The sequence below is a fragment of the Protobothrops mucrosquamatus genome, unplaced genomic scaffold, assembly GCF_001527695.2.
Source record: "Protobothrops mucrosquamatus isolate PMUCROS unplaced genomic scaffold, P.Mucros_1.0 scaffold1318, whole genome shotgun sequence".
In the NCBI taxonomy this organism is placed as follows: domain Eukaryota; kingdom Metazoa; phylum Chordata; class Lepidosauria; order Squamata; family Viperidae; genus Protobothrops; species Protobothrops mucrosquamatus.
The window spans coordinates 3,702-19,408 of record NW_015387519.1 but is presented as its reverse complement, the minus strand read 5'-3'; the positions used below and the strand labels follow the sequence as shown (position 1 = coordinate 19,408).

The 15,707-nt window shown below is 35.6% G+C and overlaps 1 protein-coding gene across 1 annotated transcript in view; it reads right to left on the bottom strand.

Annotated features, from left to right (window-relative positions):
• Positions 1-1,502: 1,502 nt before the first annotated feature.
• Positions 1,503-15,707, bottom strand: part of LYPLAL1 (lysophospholipase like 1) — a gene marked incomplete at its 5' end in the record, with an annotated part of 16,523 nt that continues 2,318 nt past the window's right edge. The window contains 3 exon segments of the mRNA XM_015821376.1: positions 1,503-1,987; positions 3,809-3,924; positions 5,800-5,969. Coding sequence (XP_015676862.1) covers positions 1,763-1,987; positions 3,809-3,924; positions 5,800-5,969 — 511 coding nt within the window.

Here is a 15,707-nt window from a genome sequence, read left to right as displayed (position 1 = left end):
AAGTCATTAATGAAGATATTATCTTATATTATTATTATTAATTATCGTGAGCCAACACCACACTGGACGTCAGCATGCCCCGATAGCTCATCTTGAGTTTTTGTAATGTTTCACAGTAACTTCTGAATTGATGGTCGAACCATGCTCCATGAACTTCACTAGCAGTACTTCTTTGGCATCTTCACATTTGGTGGGATTTTCTATGGCACCACTTCGGGTGTGGTGTTGGTTTACAATGCTCACCCACACACTGCTAGAGGCACCCAAGAACTTTTGAAGCAGTTCCATTGGGATGTTTTTGATCACCCCCTATAGCCCAGATTTGGCACCAAGTGACTACTACTAAGGTAATTCAAACCTTGTAAGACATTATGACAAGTGCCTCAATTTGAATGGCGATTATGTCAAAAAGTAACGTAATGTTGTAGTTTTCTAATGTGTATAATAAAAGTTCTGTATCTGCGAGTGTCTGTCATTGATAACCAAATGGAGGTTTATTTCCAAATTGCCCTCATATTTAGCTTGGAACATTTTCAGCATGGAGACACTATAGATGGAACAATCGGTTTTAAAACTCAAAATATTTCAAAGTGAAAATGTTCTGCGCCCCACTGAAAATTGAGTTTGAATTTCTGAAAAAGCAGCTCTTTCTCCCATTATCGTAGGACAACTGCATTTCAAAATTACTTTGCAACATTGCAGTGTGGAAAAAAAAGTGCCAAAACATTCCAAGTGGACTTGATTCTAGCTTTAACTATTCCAAGAACCAACTGCCTTTAGCTCTGTTTTTTATTTATTTTGCTTCTTGGCTTTTAAGTATTCTTGTTATTATTATGAAGGTTGTAAAACATCCTCCCATTCACCACACATATCTCTTGTAAATTAGGCTCATCCAGGAGGAAGAATAGTACAAACAATTGCAGTATAATTATGCAATCACAAGATGCATAGTACACATTGCAAAGACACTCATTCCTGAATAAATGTAATTAATATAATATATATTGATGACAAGTGATTTTTGATGAATTGTCTGAAGTAAGGCAAAATAATAAAGGTAGTACTCGACTTACAATCATTTGTTATAAAGGAATGAAAAAAGTGACTTATGACCATTTTTCAAATTTATGACCATTGCGGCATTCCCTTGGTCATGTGATCAAAATTTGGATGCTTGGCAACTGGCATGTCTTTATGACAGTTGCAGTCTCAGGGTCATGTGATCACCTTTTATGACCCTGTGACAAGCAAGTGAATAAGCAAATCTGATTCACTTAACAAATGTGCTACTAACTTAACTGCAGTGATTTACTGTGGCAACTGTGGCAAGAAAGGTTGTAAAATGGAGCAAAACTCAAGTTACAACTATCTTGAAATTTTTGGCTTATTTATGGTTCTAAGTTGAGGACTACCCTTATATGGATCTGCTGGGAAATAGTTAACTTGCTGCCATTTATCATGCAATGTAGACAAAGAAAACAATCACAAAATTGATTTTATTGAAATAAAATCATACAGATAATCAATTTCAAGTAACTGAAATATATAGACAGGTCCTGGCATGTACTACAACTTTTTCAACATGAGAAAGACTATTTGATATCATTTGAAATACAGAAATAAAAAATGAAGAATTGAAATACACTATATAAAATTATCAATATCCAATTTTATGTATTTTTGCAGACATTGTCACTCCACATAGTAGTAAGAAACAATACTATTTTGCTATATCATGGCATTCTTCATTATTGATCTTTCATCAAGGCTCTTCTGGCAATTTTTTCAAAATCCAAGATCGCAGTTTTTCTAGCTCACTTTTGCTTAGTTCATGATAAAGGTTTGGTAGACTAAAAAATGTAGTTATTACTCCCAGAGCTTTTAAAGTCTTGTTGGTTTCTTCTCCCCAAGAATACAGAACCAGTTCATCAGCAGTTCCATGACACTGAAACAACTCTGGGAGTTCTCTTTCATTCTTCTCCAGGGCCTAGGAGCAGAAGAGACATCTGCTATGTTAACAATCTTAAATCATGTACATTGTTAACAAAAAGAAAATAGATGTCCAGACTAGTGTCTGAATTCATTATCTTTCCCATTTAAAAGTCAGACAACTGGACAATAAGGCAGTATACAAGTTTTATGCAATGAAAATAGTATGAACAGAAATGTACTATCTGGCTCTGCCACCTGAAATAATTATTATACATGTAGGATGAAGGTCTGCATTGGAAGGCCTCTTATAACCAAGTAGGTTTTCTATATGCAACATTCATATTGCATGATCACAGCTCTAAATCAGGCAAGACTCTATAAAACTGCAGCAGACTCCTTATTACAAACCTGTTTTCCAACCCACAAGAACAAGCATGTGATATACTCAGCTAGCAAGTTCCTGTTCTCTTGTGCATGGTATGAAGCTATGAGCGCTTGAATCAGTAGTGTTAATGAGTTTTCAAAGAACCAGACAAAGCAATTTATTAGGCTCTGTTCCTTGGGATGCCTCAAATGGAAATGCCCCAAAACAAAGGCACTTTGCCTCTAAGCTATAGTTTCTTCAACTGCAGTCACTTTGCCTTGAGCTAAAGCTTTTCACCAAATCTCTGCTGAAGAAAAACATACTCTGGAATTATGTAACTCCATTAATGGAAAGAACCCTATTACCCTTGCCCTAGTACAGTGGTTCTCAACCTGTGGGTCGGGACCCCATTTGGGGTCGATCGACCATTTCACGGGGGTCGCCAAGCAAGGTTGTCTGCCATTTTTTTGTCCGCCATTTTTTTCCCCTTTTCCGGTGGGTGCCTTACCTCCCTTGGGCTGGGCCAGCTGGTGGTCAGCCTGCTCCGTCTCTGCCGCTTGCCAGCTACGCCTCGGCCGGCGCAGGGGGCGGAACCACGCATGCGCGGCGCTCCCGGACAGGGAAAGTCCTCGACTTACGACCGGTTGGGTAGTCCTCGACTTACGACCGGTTTGGTCCTCGACTTACGACCGGTTTAGTCCTCGACTTACGACCGGTTGGGGTCGTGGCATTGAAAAGGTTGAGAACCACTGCCCTAGTACGTGGCACAATATTACAGCCATCATTTACTTGTGGCTGACTTACTACTGTTCCTGTTCTTAACCTATTTGCTCAAGGATACAAAGAAGGAGACAAATTATATAATCAAGGCAGATTTTTACAAGGTTATAAGATTTTAATGAACTTTATTTCTTTTGAGTAATTTGGATTCCATAGAAAAATATAGCATTGGGCAATCCATGTGTGGACAATCCATAAATTTTACAAAATGAAAAGTGTGGTAGACTTCTTGTGCATAGTTTAAGTCTTACAGATAAACCCTCATATGCTCCCCCAATTGTTTATTTGGTTTGTATCTTGCCAATTTGATACAAGAAGACATTCAACAAAAACATTTCAGTAGATGAAAGAACTACAATGTCGGCTGGCGACCCCCAGGGGGAGGGCCTTCTCTGTGGGTGCCCCCACCCTCTGGAACGAACTACTCCCCGAGATCCGGATGATTCCGGATCTCCTTACTTTCCGCCGCACCCTCAAGACATGGCTTTTTCAGCAAGCGGGCCTGGCCTAGGGAGGATTTTAAACCGGGTTTTTTAAGAATAATTTTAACTGCACAACTTTAAATATTGGTTTAATTTGGTTTTATCTGGTGGGGGTTGTAAACATGTCTATGTTTTTAAATATGNAAATACTTCATAATGAATTTTACAGTCTATTGGTCTGCCAATTCTGGAATAATTTTATGAACACAAGGTAGAACTGAGGATTTTTTAAAAGCTAGTGAGCATCTACCTGGTAAACAGCTGAATTCTTATTGAGAAAACTTGAAAGTGCAAATACTCCAGCCACCTCTTGGTGATGTCTGTAAGCCAAATGCAAAGCCATGCCTCCACCCATTGAAAAACCACCTGTGATGTATTTTAAAGACAAGAAAAAGAGATTAAAACTTTAAATACTTAGAAGATTTCAGAACTCTTTTCTTTTGTGCTGCATTTACTGTATATTTTAAATAAGAGTTTTTCCTCCCTAAAATAATTACTAGTGAGGACAGAATCTTAGATTCTCTGATCACAAGGTATATTAAAAAAATAAGCAATGATTAGGAGATACAAATAATACAGCAAATGACTGAAAAGCAAGCAGGAGTCTTGTTGTTAAATTTGTCATTTGACTGACAAATGGTTAACTTTCCTAAACAACACCTTTTATAAATTTACAATTCTTTTGATGATTTAACTTTGCTTTAAGACGATAAGATGTATTTCATATTTCTTAAGACCTAAGATAATTGATTTTGCGGTAAACTCCAAATCTCTGTTTCAGGTTTCTTACATCCTTGCCATATTTATTTTAGTACCTTTTAAAATTGTTCATAAAATGAATTATTGGTTTAGCCTTTATAAAACTAATATATATATATTTATTTATTTATTTATTTTATTAAATTTATATCCCGCCCTTCTCCTTGCGGACTCAGGGCGGCTAACAATCAAGTAAAAATACACAGATAACATTACAAGATTAAAAATTAATTAAAAAGGAAATATTTAACTGTGATCTAATTAAAATATAATTAAAACCCCCTCTAAAAATTTCCCCTAGGCCAGTCCTGCAAGCTGGAATAACCATGTCTTATATTGAAAACTACATGATTTTCTGAGATAGCTAGTGGAGCTGATCCAAAAATGACCGCAAATACTTTATCTGGATCTTCTATAGCAATTACCTTTAAAAGTTTTAAAAATCTCATTAATTTCTTCTGGCTGAGGGATTGATGGTTCTTTAGATGTCCCTGTGAATGGCTTGTGAGCAGGGATAGCACTGTGATGGAAATGCTAGTCAGGAACCAGTTACTGGCTGATAAAAATCTTCCCAGAGAAAAGGAGAGATATGGTGATCACCCACTTATGCTCTGGAAGAGCTGCTCCTTGTGAGGAGATCACAGGAACTGGGCTTTTTTTTGTAGTTGATTATAGTTGATATGAATTTACAACCCAAGAGATATTCAAAATGGCAGGGAAGACAAAAGACTCTTGGTTAGCTACCTTTTTTTTACATTAAGAAGGGGAAAAAAGCTATCCTAAAGGATTACAACTTTAAAACAGATTGTGATTCAAGAACATTTTGAAACGATAAAAGGGTTAGCAATTTTAGAAACATTTGTGACCAGAAACTACTTATGGACTTTTGCATAAAAATTGAAAAATTGAACTTGTGAATTATGGCTTTGATTAGAAATGAGGCACAACATAATTTTGATACTTTCAAGAAAATTTCAAGAATATTTTGTTAAACAATTTTGTCAAAACTGTGGAAAGACAGTTATGATACCTTTCTGAAGCATAGCAACACTTTGTCTAGGATGGACCAAAATTTAGTTTTCTAGAACTATCTTAGGCTCTTACATCTTAGTTACTATTCCACCTCGCTAATGACTAAGCAGGAATTTTCTAACTCAGTGTCTGTGTTGGACTGCAGAATATATTATCCACAGCATGTTGTGCTACCTGGTAATGGTGAGATTTGTAATTCAACTAATTCTGGAGTACCCCAGGGTGGGAAAGATAGTATTAATGGGACTAAGAAAATTTTGGCTTTCTCTTTTCCATTTTTCATCTTGTATCATATCTATTACACTATAAGGCTTCAGGCATATAAGATACTGTTTTCTTAAGAGCTTAGAAAACTTAAGGTATCTTAATATATTGGCATTCTTAAGCCTGCCTTGGCTCACAGGATGAGTTCTCCTACAAATGTTATATATTTCTCCTTACAAATCTTACCCAACAGTATCCTGTTTTTCCTGATGCCATTTTTAACTTCATCATCAATCAAACTGTTAAGTGCTTGACACATCATATCAATGGTTTCAGTATGTTCTGGGCAATCATTAGAGATCTTGTATCTGTCAAACCACACATTGGACAAAGACCCCCTCATTGGTGTATATGGTCTGAAAGAAAGATGGATGAGAAATGCATGAAGACAAATTTCATACAAAAGTGTTTTGTGTTTTAGAATCATTCTCTTTGTACCTAGGAGACTGTGGTGTGTAAAACTGCTATTCAGTCATGGAGGTAAGACAAAACTACATCAAACATCTATGTTTGTTTAAACAAGATTGGCTCATTTTTTAAGGGTATGTATGTCTATAGAACATTAAGAGCAAATAGGCTGTTCATATGCAGGAACCTAACCTCATGTTTGCCATATACTCTCCTAAACTTGGTTGTGTGTATCTTTGCTTTAGAGCTTCTCTTAGCATAGATTAAAAAATATGGAATACAAAGAGCCTATATTTAGAGTAACTATTCTAATCCCTAAGTAAAGCAACAAACCTTTAAACTCAGAATGCAGCTTTCTCCCATCAGCCTTGCTTTACTCCTTATATCTTATAATTAACTGCAATTTATTCTACAAAGTTGTTGTGAGAGAAAACAAAGAATATAAAGCTAATGTGGGAAGACTGCAGCTGTTGCTATAAAGCATGTTGTTTAAAGTAGTAGTTACAAAAATCCATAATTAAAGAAACACTCCCATTCATAATTAGAGAAACACTTGATAGAATAGGGCACATTAATTATCTTAATAATTAATCTTAATAATATCTTGAGTTTCTTCCGTTATCAGTGTAACAGAGTCAACACCAGTAATTAATATTAAATGTATTAACAAACATTTTCTAAACTTTCAGAAAGTCAACACTGTACTCTTCACACAAATTCTTCACACAGCTTATATTCTACAATTATATAATACTAGATATCCACTAATAGAGGACAACCTATCAGTTTGAACAAAACAATGTTTTTTAAGGAATGAAGATATTTAAAAATAAACGGCTGTTTAAGAAAGACACTATTAATCCGTTAAAAAAAAGTCTGTCAGAAAGAAGGATGTGTAATTCCATTTCTTCCAAAATGAAGCTCTGGAACCTAGCCTCAGTCCCAGAACTGTCAATCCAGTTTAGTAGAAAAATAAACATATGTCAGATAAGGAATGATACATTCTGAATCTGAAGAATAATGTTAACGGGCAATAAGGAAGTCTCAGCAATGCAAAATACACTGCCCTCCTTTTTTTTAAAGTTAAAAGAGTTTTTCTTGTAAAACTGCTAGCAGTAAATTTAGGTAGACATGTCTGTAGGAATAATACCATCTCTTCTACATTAGAGAAACTTGGTTTACTTTTCCTGAAATTCAGTTTTGAAATAGATCAGTCCACTGGTGGTAGCTTCTGTTGGCTCTTGGCTTCCAGTTCACTGGCAATAGAAGGGTCGGCAAGGGTGCCAATTGCCATACTGGATAATAGCTGCACATACGCATGTTTTAAAAATTCATTTTTTGTCAACTCAGCTTCTTTGTTGTAATAAATGCTCCCCAGCTGAAGTTTCTTTTAATTCCATGAATATAATCCAAGAAAGCTAAGAAAAGTTTTAAGTGTCCTCAGTTTCAACATGGGAGATTTAACCACTTGGCTAGCTTTTATCCTTTTACAGTATATTCTACCCACTGAAGATGGATATATATGCTTAATTATTTTTCTGAATCTGAGCCTCTGGCTGTGCAAAAATATTTCTCAGGCACTATATTCAATACTGTGACATAGCCTTCCTCCCCAAACGTCAAATTTCCAAAGAAAGAAAATATTTGCTTAATCTAACAATGATTTTAATACTTATTCATAATCCATAAATTCATGTTCATTAGCATAACTACGTCTGGGCAAGGGGTCCGGATATACAGGTAGCCCTCAACTTACAACATTTATTTAATGACCTCTTGAAGTTACAACAGCAGTGATAAAAAGGACTTATGATTGTTTTTCACACTTACAGCCATCCTTATGGTCACATGATCAAAATTGAGATGCTTGGCAACTGGTTTATATTTATGATGGTTGCAGTGTCTTGGGGTCATGGGATCTCCTTTTGTGACCTCCTGACAAGCAAAATCAATGGGAAAGCCCAACTCACTTAACAACTGAGCTACTAAGTTAATAGCTGCAGTGATTCACTTAACAAAATGGGCAAAACTCACTTAACAAGTATTGGTTAGAAACAGAAATTTGAGTTCAATTGTAGACGAAGAGTCAAAAGTGAAACAAGTGAAAAGTAGTTCTGAAAATTTGAGGAATAAGAGCCATCGAAAACCTTCAGAATGAAGCAGGTCATAAAAGAGACTGCACTAGGGAATATTTTAATGAAGTTATTTCACTTGTGTGCAAAATGCAAATGCTGCAGTTAAAAACACCCCTCAGGACCAGGTTGCCCATGTTGAGAATAGCTCCCACTTTTCAGACACTGGAGGTAGATTTGAATAACTCTTATATTCAGATTAGGAAATCTTGTTATAGCATCATACTCTTTTATTCTTAAGGACTATTTGCCCTGGACATAACTTATGGATCAGCTTTTGAAGTTACTATCAATATTCTTTGTAATTGAAAAAAATACAATTATTAATCACATTATAGTGGTTTAATAAGAAACATATATTTCTTTTACTGTTCTACTTTTTTAAGTGTATGCATTCAGTAATGTTAACCAAGCATTAGACAGACTATCATTATTGACTTGGGGGTTTTTTGCCGTACCATTCCTGAAAATGAAATTCTAATGCTGTTTATCTGCACCTCCTTCAACATCATTGTTATTGATGGAATGGTATTCAGAAGTATCTGATGAAAAAGGTTCTAGCCATGTAATGTACAACAGAAAGACCTAGTATATCATTGATTAATGACTGATTCCCCTACCCCACCCCCAAACGAAATACACCACAGACACAGGCATAACTAGGTCAGAGGAAAAAGCAGGCAATGAAAAAATGTTTAGTTTGTTTATACAACTCTGCATGTGACTAAAAACACTCTCTTTGTTGATATGATGCAGTAAATTGAACCAGGCAACAGTTTGAACCAGGCAATAGTTGATCAAGCAGAACAAATACTACAGGGAAATTCTTAGATAAAATGTATAATTAAAGAAATTAAATAAGTAATAATTTTCTAGAGGGGGAAAACTGTTATCCTGAGATTTGATAAATGGACCAATATGTACAATGATTTTGTCAAAGGTATTAGTGAAACAATAAAAAATAAGGAAACTTTCTTTCTAAAAGAACAATTGATACATCAAGAACTATGCATAGCACTAAATCTTAATATATAGCCAAGGCAAAGCTGTAGCAAGTAGCCAAAATAATTTCAAATACTTAGAACATGACTTTGCACAGATAACCCTCCTTTCATATTAACCATTTTGCAGAAACTGCTTTGAAGAAAGCTTGGGGAATCAAATTAATTATACCACATGATATTTACACATATACAAAAGGGGTACAGGTTTAATTTCACGGTCATGGCTGTTGTCTTGCCTGTTTGGACTCCCTCGTTCATTGCCATGTAGAAATTTAGAAGAAACTGAATATAATTATAAAATGTTTCCTGTGCAGAGTTAGATGCATAACTTCAAAATTCATATGATTCTTTTATGTTCAATCTATTTTTAGTTGAAGAAAGCTAGCCAGGCAAACAAGATGGTTAGTACAATCTCTTAAACATGAGCCAGCAGTGTGCTGTAGCTGCCAAAAAAGCCAACACAGTGCTAGGCTGCATTAATAGAGGGACAGAATCAAGATCACGTGAAGTGTTAATACCACTTTACAAAGCCTTGGTAGGGCCACACTTGGAATACTGCATCCAGTTTTGATCACCACGATGTAAAAAAGACGTTGAGACTCTAGAAAGAGTACAAATATGATTAGGGGGCTGGAGGCTAAAACATATAAGGAACGGTTGCTGGAATGGGATATGTCTAGTTTAATGAAGAGAAGGACGAGGGGTGACATGACAGCAGTGTTCCAATATCTCAGGGGCTGCCACAAAGAAGAGGGAGTCAAGCTATTCTCTAAAGCACCTGAGGGCAGGACAAGAAGCAATGGATGGAAACTAACCAAAAAGAGAAGCAACCTAGAACCAAGGAGAAATTTCCTGACAGTTAGAACAATTAGTCAGTGGAAAAACCTGCCTCCAGAAGCTGTGAATGCTCCAACACTGGAAGTTTTTAAGAAGAGACTGGACACCATTTGTCTGAAATGGTATAGGGTCTCCTGCCTGAGCAAGGGGTTGGACTAGACAACCTCCAAGGTCCCTTCCAACTTTATTATTATTGTTGTTGTTGTTGTTGTTGTTGTTATTATTATTATTATTGTTGTTGTTGTTATTACTGTTGTTGTTGTATCAATGCCAAAAATACTGTCCAAATATCAGTTAATTGTACTTGAGCTCATTCAATGTCTAATAACTTCACCAGTATATACCTACTTGTTTGATACTGAGATCAACATTCTGTTTTTTTTATTAAAATGATTCTGAAAAATTTCTAAATAATTACTTTGCATGATTATGTATACTGTATTATAAAAATGAAGTCTATACTAAAGAACTGAATCATGAAGAATATATACTTGGGTTATTTTATATAGCAAGCAAGTATTTTTCCTAGAAATGATAGGTTTAGAAATATTTTGACTGGTGAATAAATTATGATTTTTTAAATAACTATGCTGGATCTTCTTAATGAATGATCAAACCAGTATTTAAATTGTTTACTTTTTGTATAATATTTTTTATTTAATCTTTATTTTATATATGTTTGACAATGGCTTTATAAAAACTATTCAATTTTTTTAAAAATAATGTATTTACATTAATTCCACCCTGATTGCTATAGAGCTCCATGCTGTGCAGAGGGTTGAAGAATAACAGGCATTAGATATCTTTACATCAGATCTCCACAAGCTGAAACCCTAGAGATCCAGCCAACTTTAAATGCAGACTGTATAGACTAAAAAATTAGTTTATTTCTAAAGAGTTTTTGTACTCCTTTTATAAAAAGTCAGAAGCAGTTTACAAAAGTCACACTATTATTCTATAAAAAAGAAGTCTAAAGTGAGATTAAACTGGATAACAGTATAAACAAAATGAAAAAAGAATACAGGAAGGTCTCCAAGTCAGTCTTGGCACAGGACAATTATATGGACATATGATGGGATTCAAATATGTGAACAACCGGTTCTCTGTGTGGATGCCGCTTCCGGAAGTCCGTTCTGGGCTTGGGCAACAAAAAATTAACTACTGGTTCTGCCAAACTGGTGCGAACCCCACCACAGCATGTAATATTATGGAAGGGATTTACTATTGCCTTTTTGCAGGTTGATTCCCCCCCCAGACTAAGTTTCTAACTCTTGAATTTCCAGTGTTTTGCCAATCATATACTAACTGGGTCCGAATCCTGTTTATCTTTTTTTTAGTATGAATCAAAGACACACAAATGAGAACAAAAAATAGCCACTATAATAGAACTACTGGGAAATTTTGTAGCTGGAGAAAGTCAACATAAAATGAGGAAATTATAGCTCCTTCAGCTCCTATAATTTCAGGAAACATTAAAAAGCAGATACCTAAAAATTCTAAATTCTAAAAAAAAAATTGGAATACAATGCTAATATATAAAATTACCAACTGTAACTTTATTTAGAATAGAAAAATGAATTCTATACAAAAATAACCAATTTGAGCATCTCATGAAATTCTAGCTTTATTGAATTTCATTGGATTGCTTTGTATATGTAAATAAAAATACTGTGTGCTTAGAATATCAAAAAAAATGTGGCCATAGTTAAAGTTGATGAAAAAGAGTAGGAATCCGACTGAGGTATTTGGGAGAGTTATTCACAGCAAGTCTCCCAATACAATTCTATCAATTCATCTCCATAGCTATCAACAGGGTTTTTGTGGGTCAAGTATCTGCCAATCTATTTAAAATAGTGTCAAACTGACTGATGATTCTGTACCACAGCCAAAGAAGAGAGAACTGCTACAAGGAACTCAAGAAAAAAAAAGAAAGAATCTGCATTGAAAGGTTAAAAAAAATATCTGCACTATTCTACAAAACCATTTTCCAAGGCTCCATAAATATTTTCTTAAATGGAAAGAGATCAACATTCTTCACAAAATATACAATAAAAACTGTAAAAATTATCTGCTGGTAACTGAAAAGAGTGCATGTAGAGTCCATTTCTTGCTAAGTGCAGTTTGGATTTACAGTGGGAAGGATTGTGAGAAGGAAATGTACAAAGATTCCTTGACCTAGATTTAGTGAAGCGTAACAAGGTACAGTGTAGTTATTTCAAAAAGTTGGGACAACATAATTTTAACTTGAACACGTTACCTGCTATAATGCCAATTTAAACTATCACTTTCTTATTTAGGAGAAATATAAGAAATATTCTCTCTTGATTTAGGCATTCAACAGAAAACAAATCTTTAAGTTGCTCCGCTAGCAGCTGTAACAGTATTTAAAGGTTTAGCCATGCCTGCTGAAAAGAGAGAGAAAAAAAGCATTTTGAGAGACGTGGCAACAGATGCTATTTTTAAAATCCCAACCAAAGTTGCAACACATTTAATCACAATAATCAAGGACTGCGGGAATTAAAAGATGAAATTATATATCATAAGAGAAAGCTGAATCAGTTGTTTTCGGCACTGTAAATAATTAAGTGACCTATGGAAATATAAAGTAGTACATAATCCTTAACCTATAAATTACTTAATCTTTGCAAGATTATTATTTGGCCACAATTATAAATCTTCTAGAAACTGGCCTTTGGAAAATACAGCCCTTAAACGTATCTTCTGCATTGACTATTGAGCACAGAGGAAGGGGCTAGTATATTCACCAAATGAATCAGTTGTTTCAATTGGTCACCAGCTAATGCACAACACTGCAACTTTGACAAACTGGAAAACAGTGAATGGAAATGAATGATAAACCTAACCATCAAATTCTCTCTCNCCCCCCCCCCCCCCCCCCCCGTTTTAATAGCCATGACCATTGGCAGTCTGATTGTAACAGAAACTCTTGTTGAAAACAAGAACTGTCAGTTACTAAAACAAATACCCCCACTGTTCTCCACAAGATTAAAGGAATTCCCCCCTCCCCCGCCAGCTTTTTTTAAGCAAAGTTGCCTGATGCTGCTCACTGCAGCATACAGGAGCTCATGAGAAACTTCACTGTACTATTGTAATAACTGAAAGCTGACTTGTAGCCTAATCAGTTCATCTGATTGGCAGAGGCTCTTTATAGTTTTAAATGGAAGAAAATATTTTGTGACAGTGGTAGCACGATCCATTTTGATCTGAAGACTAAATCTGAGTCTTTTTTTATGTAAAATGTGCATTGCAAATGAGCTATGCTTATCTTCCCATATATTGTTCCCATTCAGTGACCATAATCTATTGGTACAGAAAACTGTTATTAAGGAATATAGTTATTAAGCAGCTAAACTCTGAACCTAAAGTTAATAGAATGAAATCCTCCAATTAATTTTCCCCAAATTACTATAGTAAAGAAGGCTGTGCAGATCTTTGAAGAGATGTTTTACTTCAACAATGTCACACTTCTAGCCAGTAAAGCAGCCATAGGCTTTATTTGTAACTCTCACCTCAACTTTTATCAAGATTGATCATCCATCATCTACACAGGCCCAGCAGAAAGTTCAGTAAATGAAAATAGGCAGCAGACATCATAGTTAAATGAGACTCGTGAGATTACAGTGGCAAACTGTTCACAATTCATGGTATCAAGAAGCACTTTCTTCTTTTTCTTTTAAATTAAAACCGGAAATTTATTTTTAAATTCTGAAAGGCAGAAAAAAAAATCTGTTCCCTTGATCAAGTCTCAAACCATTCAGTCACCGGAGCACTATTATTGCTAATCTGGCATAATCCAGTTTTGATGAGCTGGTTTTGGTATGCTCTGGCTCCCTTTCTTCAAATTATGTTCCTATTCATATAAGGCCAGCAAGCAAGCCAAATATATTGCAAGTAGGCACACCAATCAAAGGAATTAGAAATCAGCCATTTTTTGAAATCTCATATAGATATTAACTTCTAGTTTTGAGAAAAAGCATCCTCTACCTCAGTGTTCTTAAACTTGCTAAATTAAGATGTGTGGACCTCAACCTCCAGAATTCCTCAGGCAGCATGCTTTCAGAAGGATTCACAACAAATCAGAGCTGAGCTTTTCAGCCAGATCCACCAAGCTGGCCAAGCATTATTGCTGAAAGTACACTAGATTTTTAAGTAAGCAGTATTTAGTAAAAGTCTAAGGTCACTTCTAAGAGACCCAGTCAGTGTCCTATCACAAAAAGCTAAAAATATCTGCTCTCACGATGATCATGTTATGGTTGGCATTCCAAGTGTTGATTTGAAGGTATAAGGCCAATTTTAGAGTGAGATGGTTTACCCTCTTGGCATCAGGGCAACGAATCAAATTTACTTCAGTAATTCTGTTTGACTATGCAGTATATCAAGTCTGAAGCTTTTGAAAGCAAATGAAGGCAGCACTGACTATGACTGAAGCAACACTTTTGTTCATACTGTCCTTCCTCTGATTAGAACTGCCATTCCCATAATCTTTTCTAAAGCCTTTGAATGGAGAACATTTAATAGAAGAGAAAGAACGTGTCTTTGGCAACTTTCCTCTAATAACTGGAATGCAAGAACAGCAAATCCACTGCAGATAAATCCAGGAAATACCAAGATTTGTGCTCTTCCTCCATTGCCTTTGAATGCTTCTCTAACAAATAACATTTGTTGTTTTCTTGGAAGGAATATAGTAAAGCCTCTCAAGCTTTTACATTCCTACGCAGAGATACCAGTAAAGTATGAGTGCATGGCACAGCTTCACTTCACAGAACTGTCTGGACTCCCACTGCTAGAGTCAACTAGGACCATGGCAAAGGAAAGCACAGTGTCCCACCACGATGCTGCCAATTGATATGTTGAGGTGGATTGCTTTGGTTTGATGGAAATCCCTTTTTTGCACGTGCACAAAAAATACTATCAAACTCCAATGAAACAACTGTCTCGACTAACAAATCTGTTGTAACCACTTGAACATTTTATGTTGTGAACTGGTATCAAAGAGCAAACTGAGGTGGCTGTTTATACTCTAAACCAGGGGTGTCAAACTTGCAACCTTCACGTGACGTGTTGCAAAATATTGTGACTTTTTTGCCATTGCCGGCAATGGGGCAAGCGCGGTTTCGCTATGATGCATCTGGTAGTTTGACACCTCTGCTCTAAACCTGAAATCATTTTAATTGCATTACATATGGGTTTTGCAAACCTTATTTCACTATTTCCATAATCACATGAAAGACTAATGCAAAAATTACTAAACAAATTATCAAAGGGAAGACTTAGTAGTGTAATAGTTCTGCTTATTTATCTGGAGAATGAGACTGAGATAGTCTGTTATATTTGAATATGGGTTTTAAACTTGATCTTTCAGGAATAGGTATAGAACCCGATCCATGAAAACACACTGACTTAAAGGATTTTCTACCAAAATCTATTCTGTGTCCATTTACAAAATACATGCAGCATAACTTCATCCGATCTGTTTCAACTTGTTACTGAATTATATCCAGGAAGGTGACAGCATAGCAACACTCTGTGATTTACTGCCCAGCTGTCAGTATCACATTCAAAGTGACATTTTTAATTGCATACAACAAATAAAAGAAGGTTGGAGAAGAATAGCCTATAAAATCTATTGAAGAGAGAGAGAGAGAGAGAGAGAGAGAGAGAGAGAGAGAGAGAGAGAGAGAGAGAGAGAGAG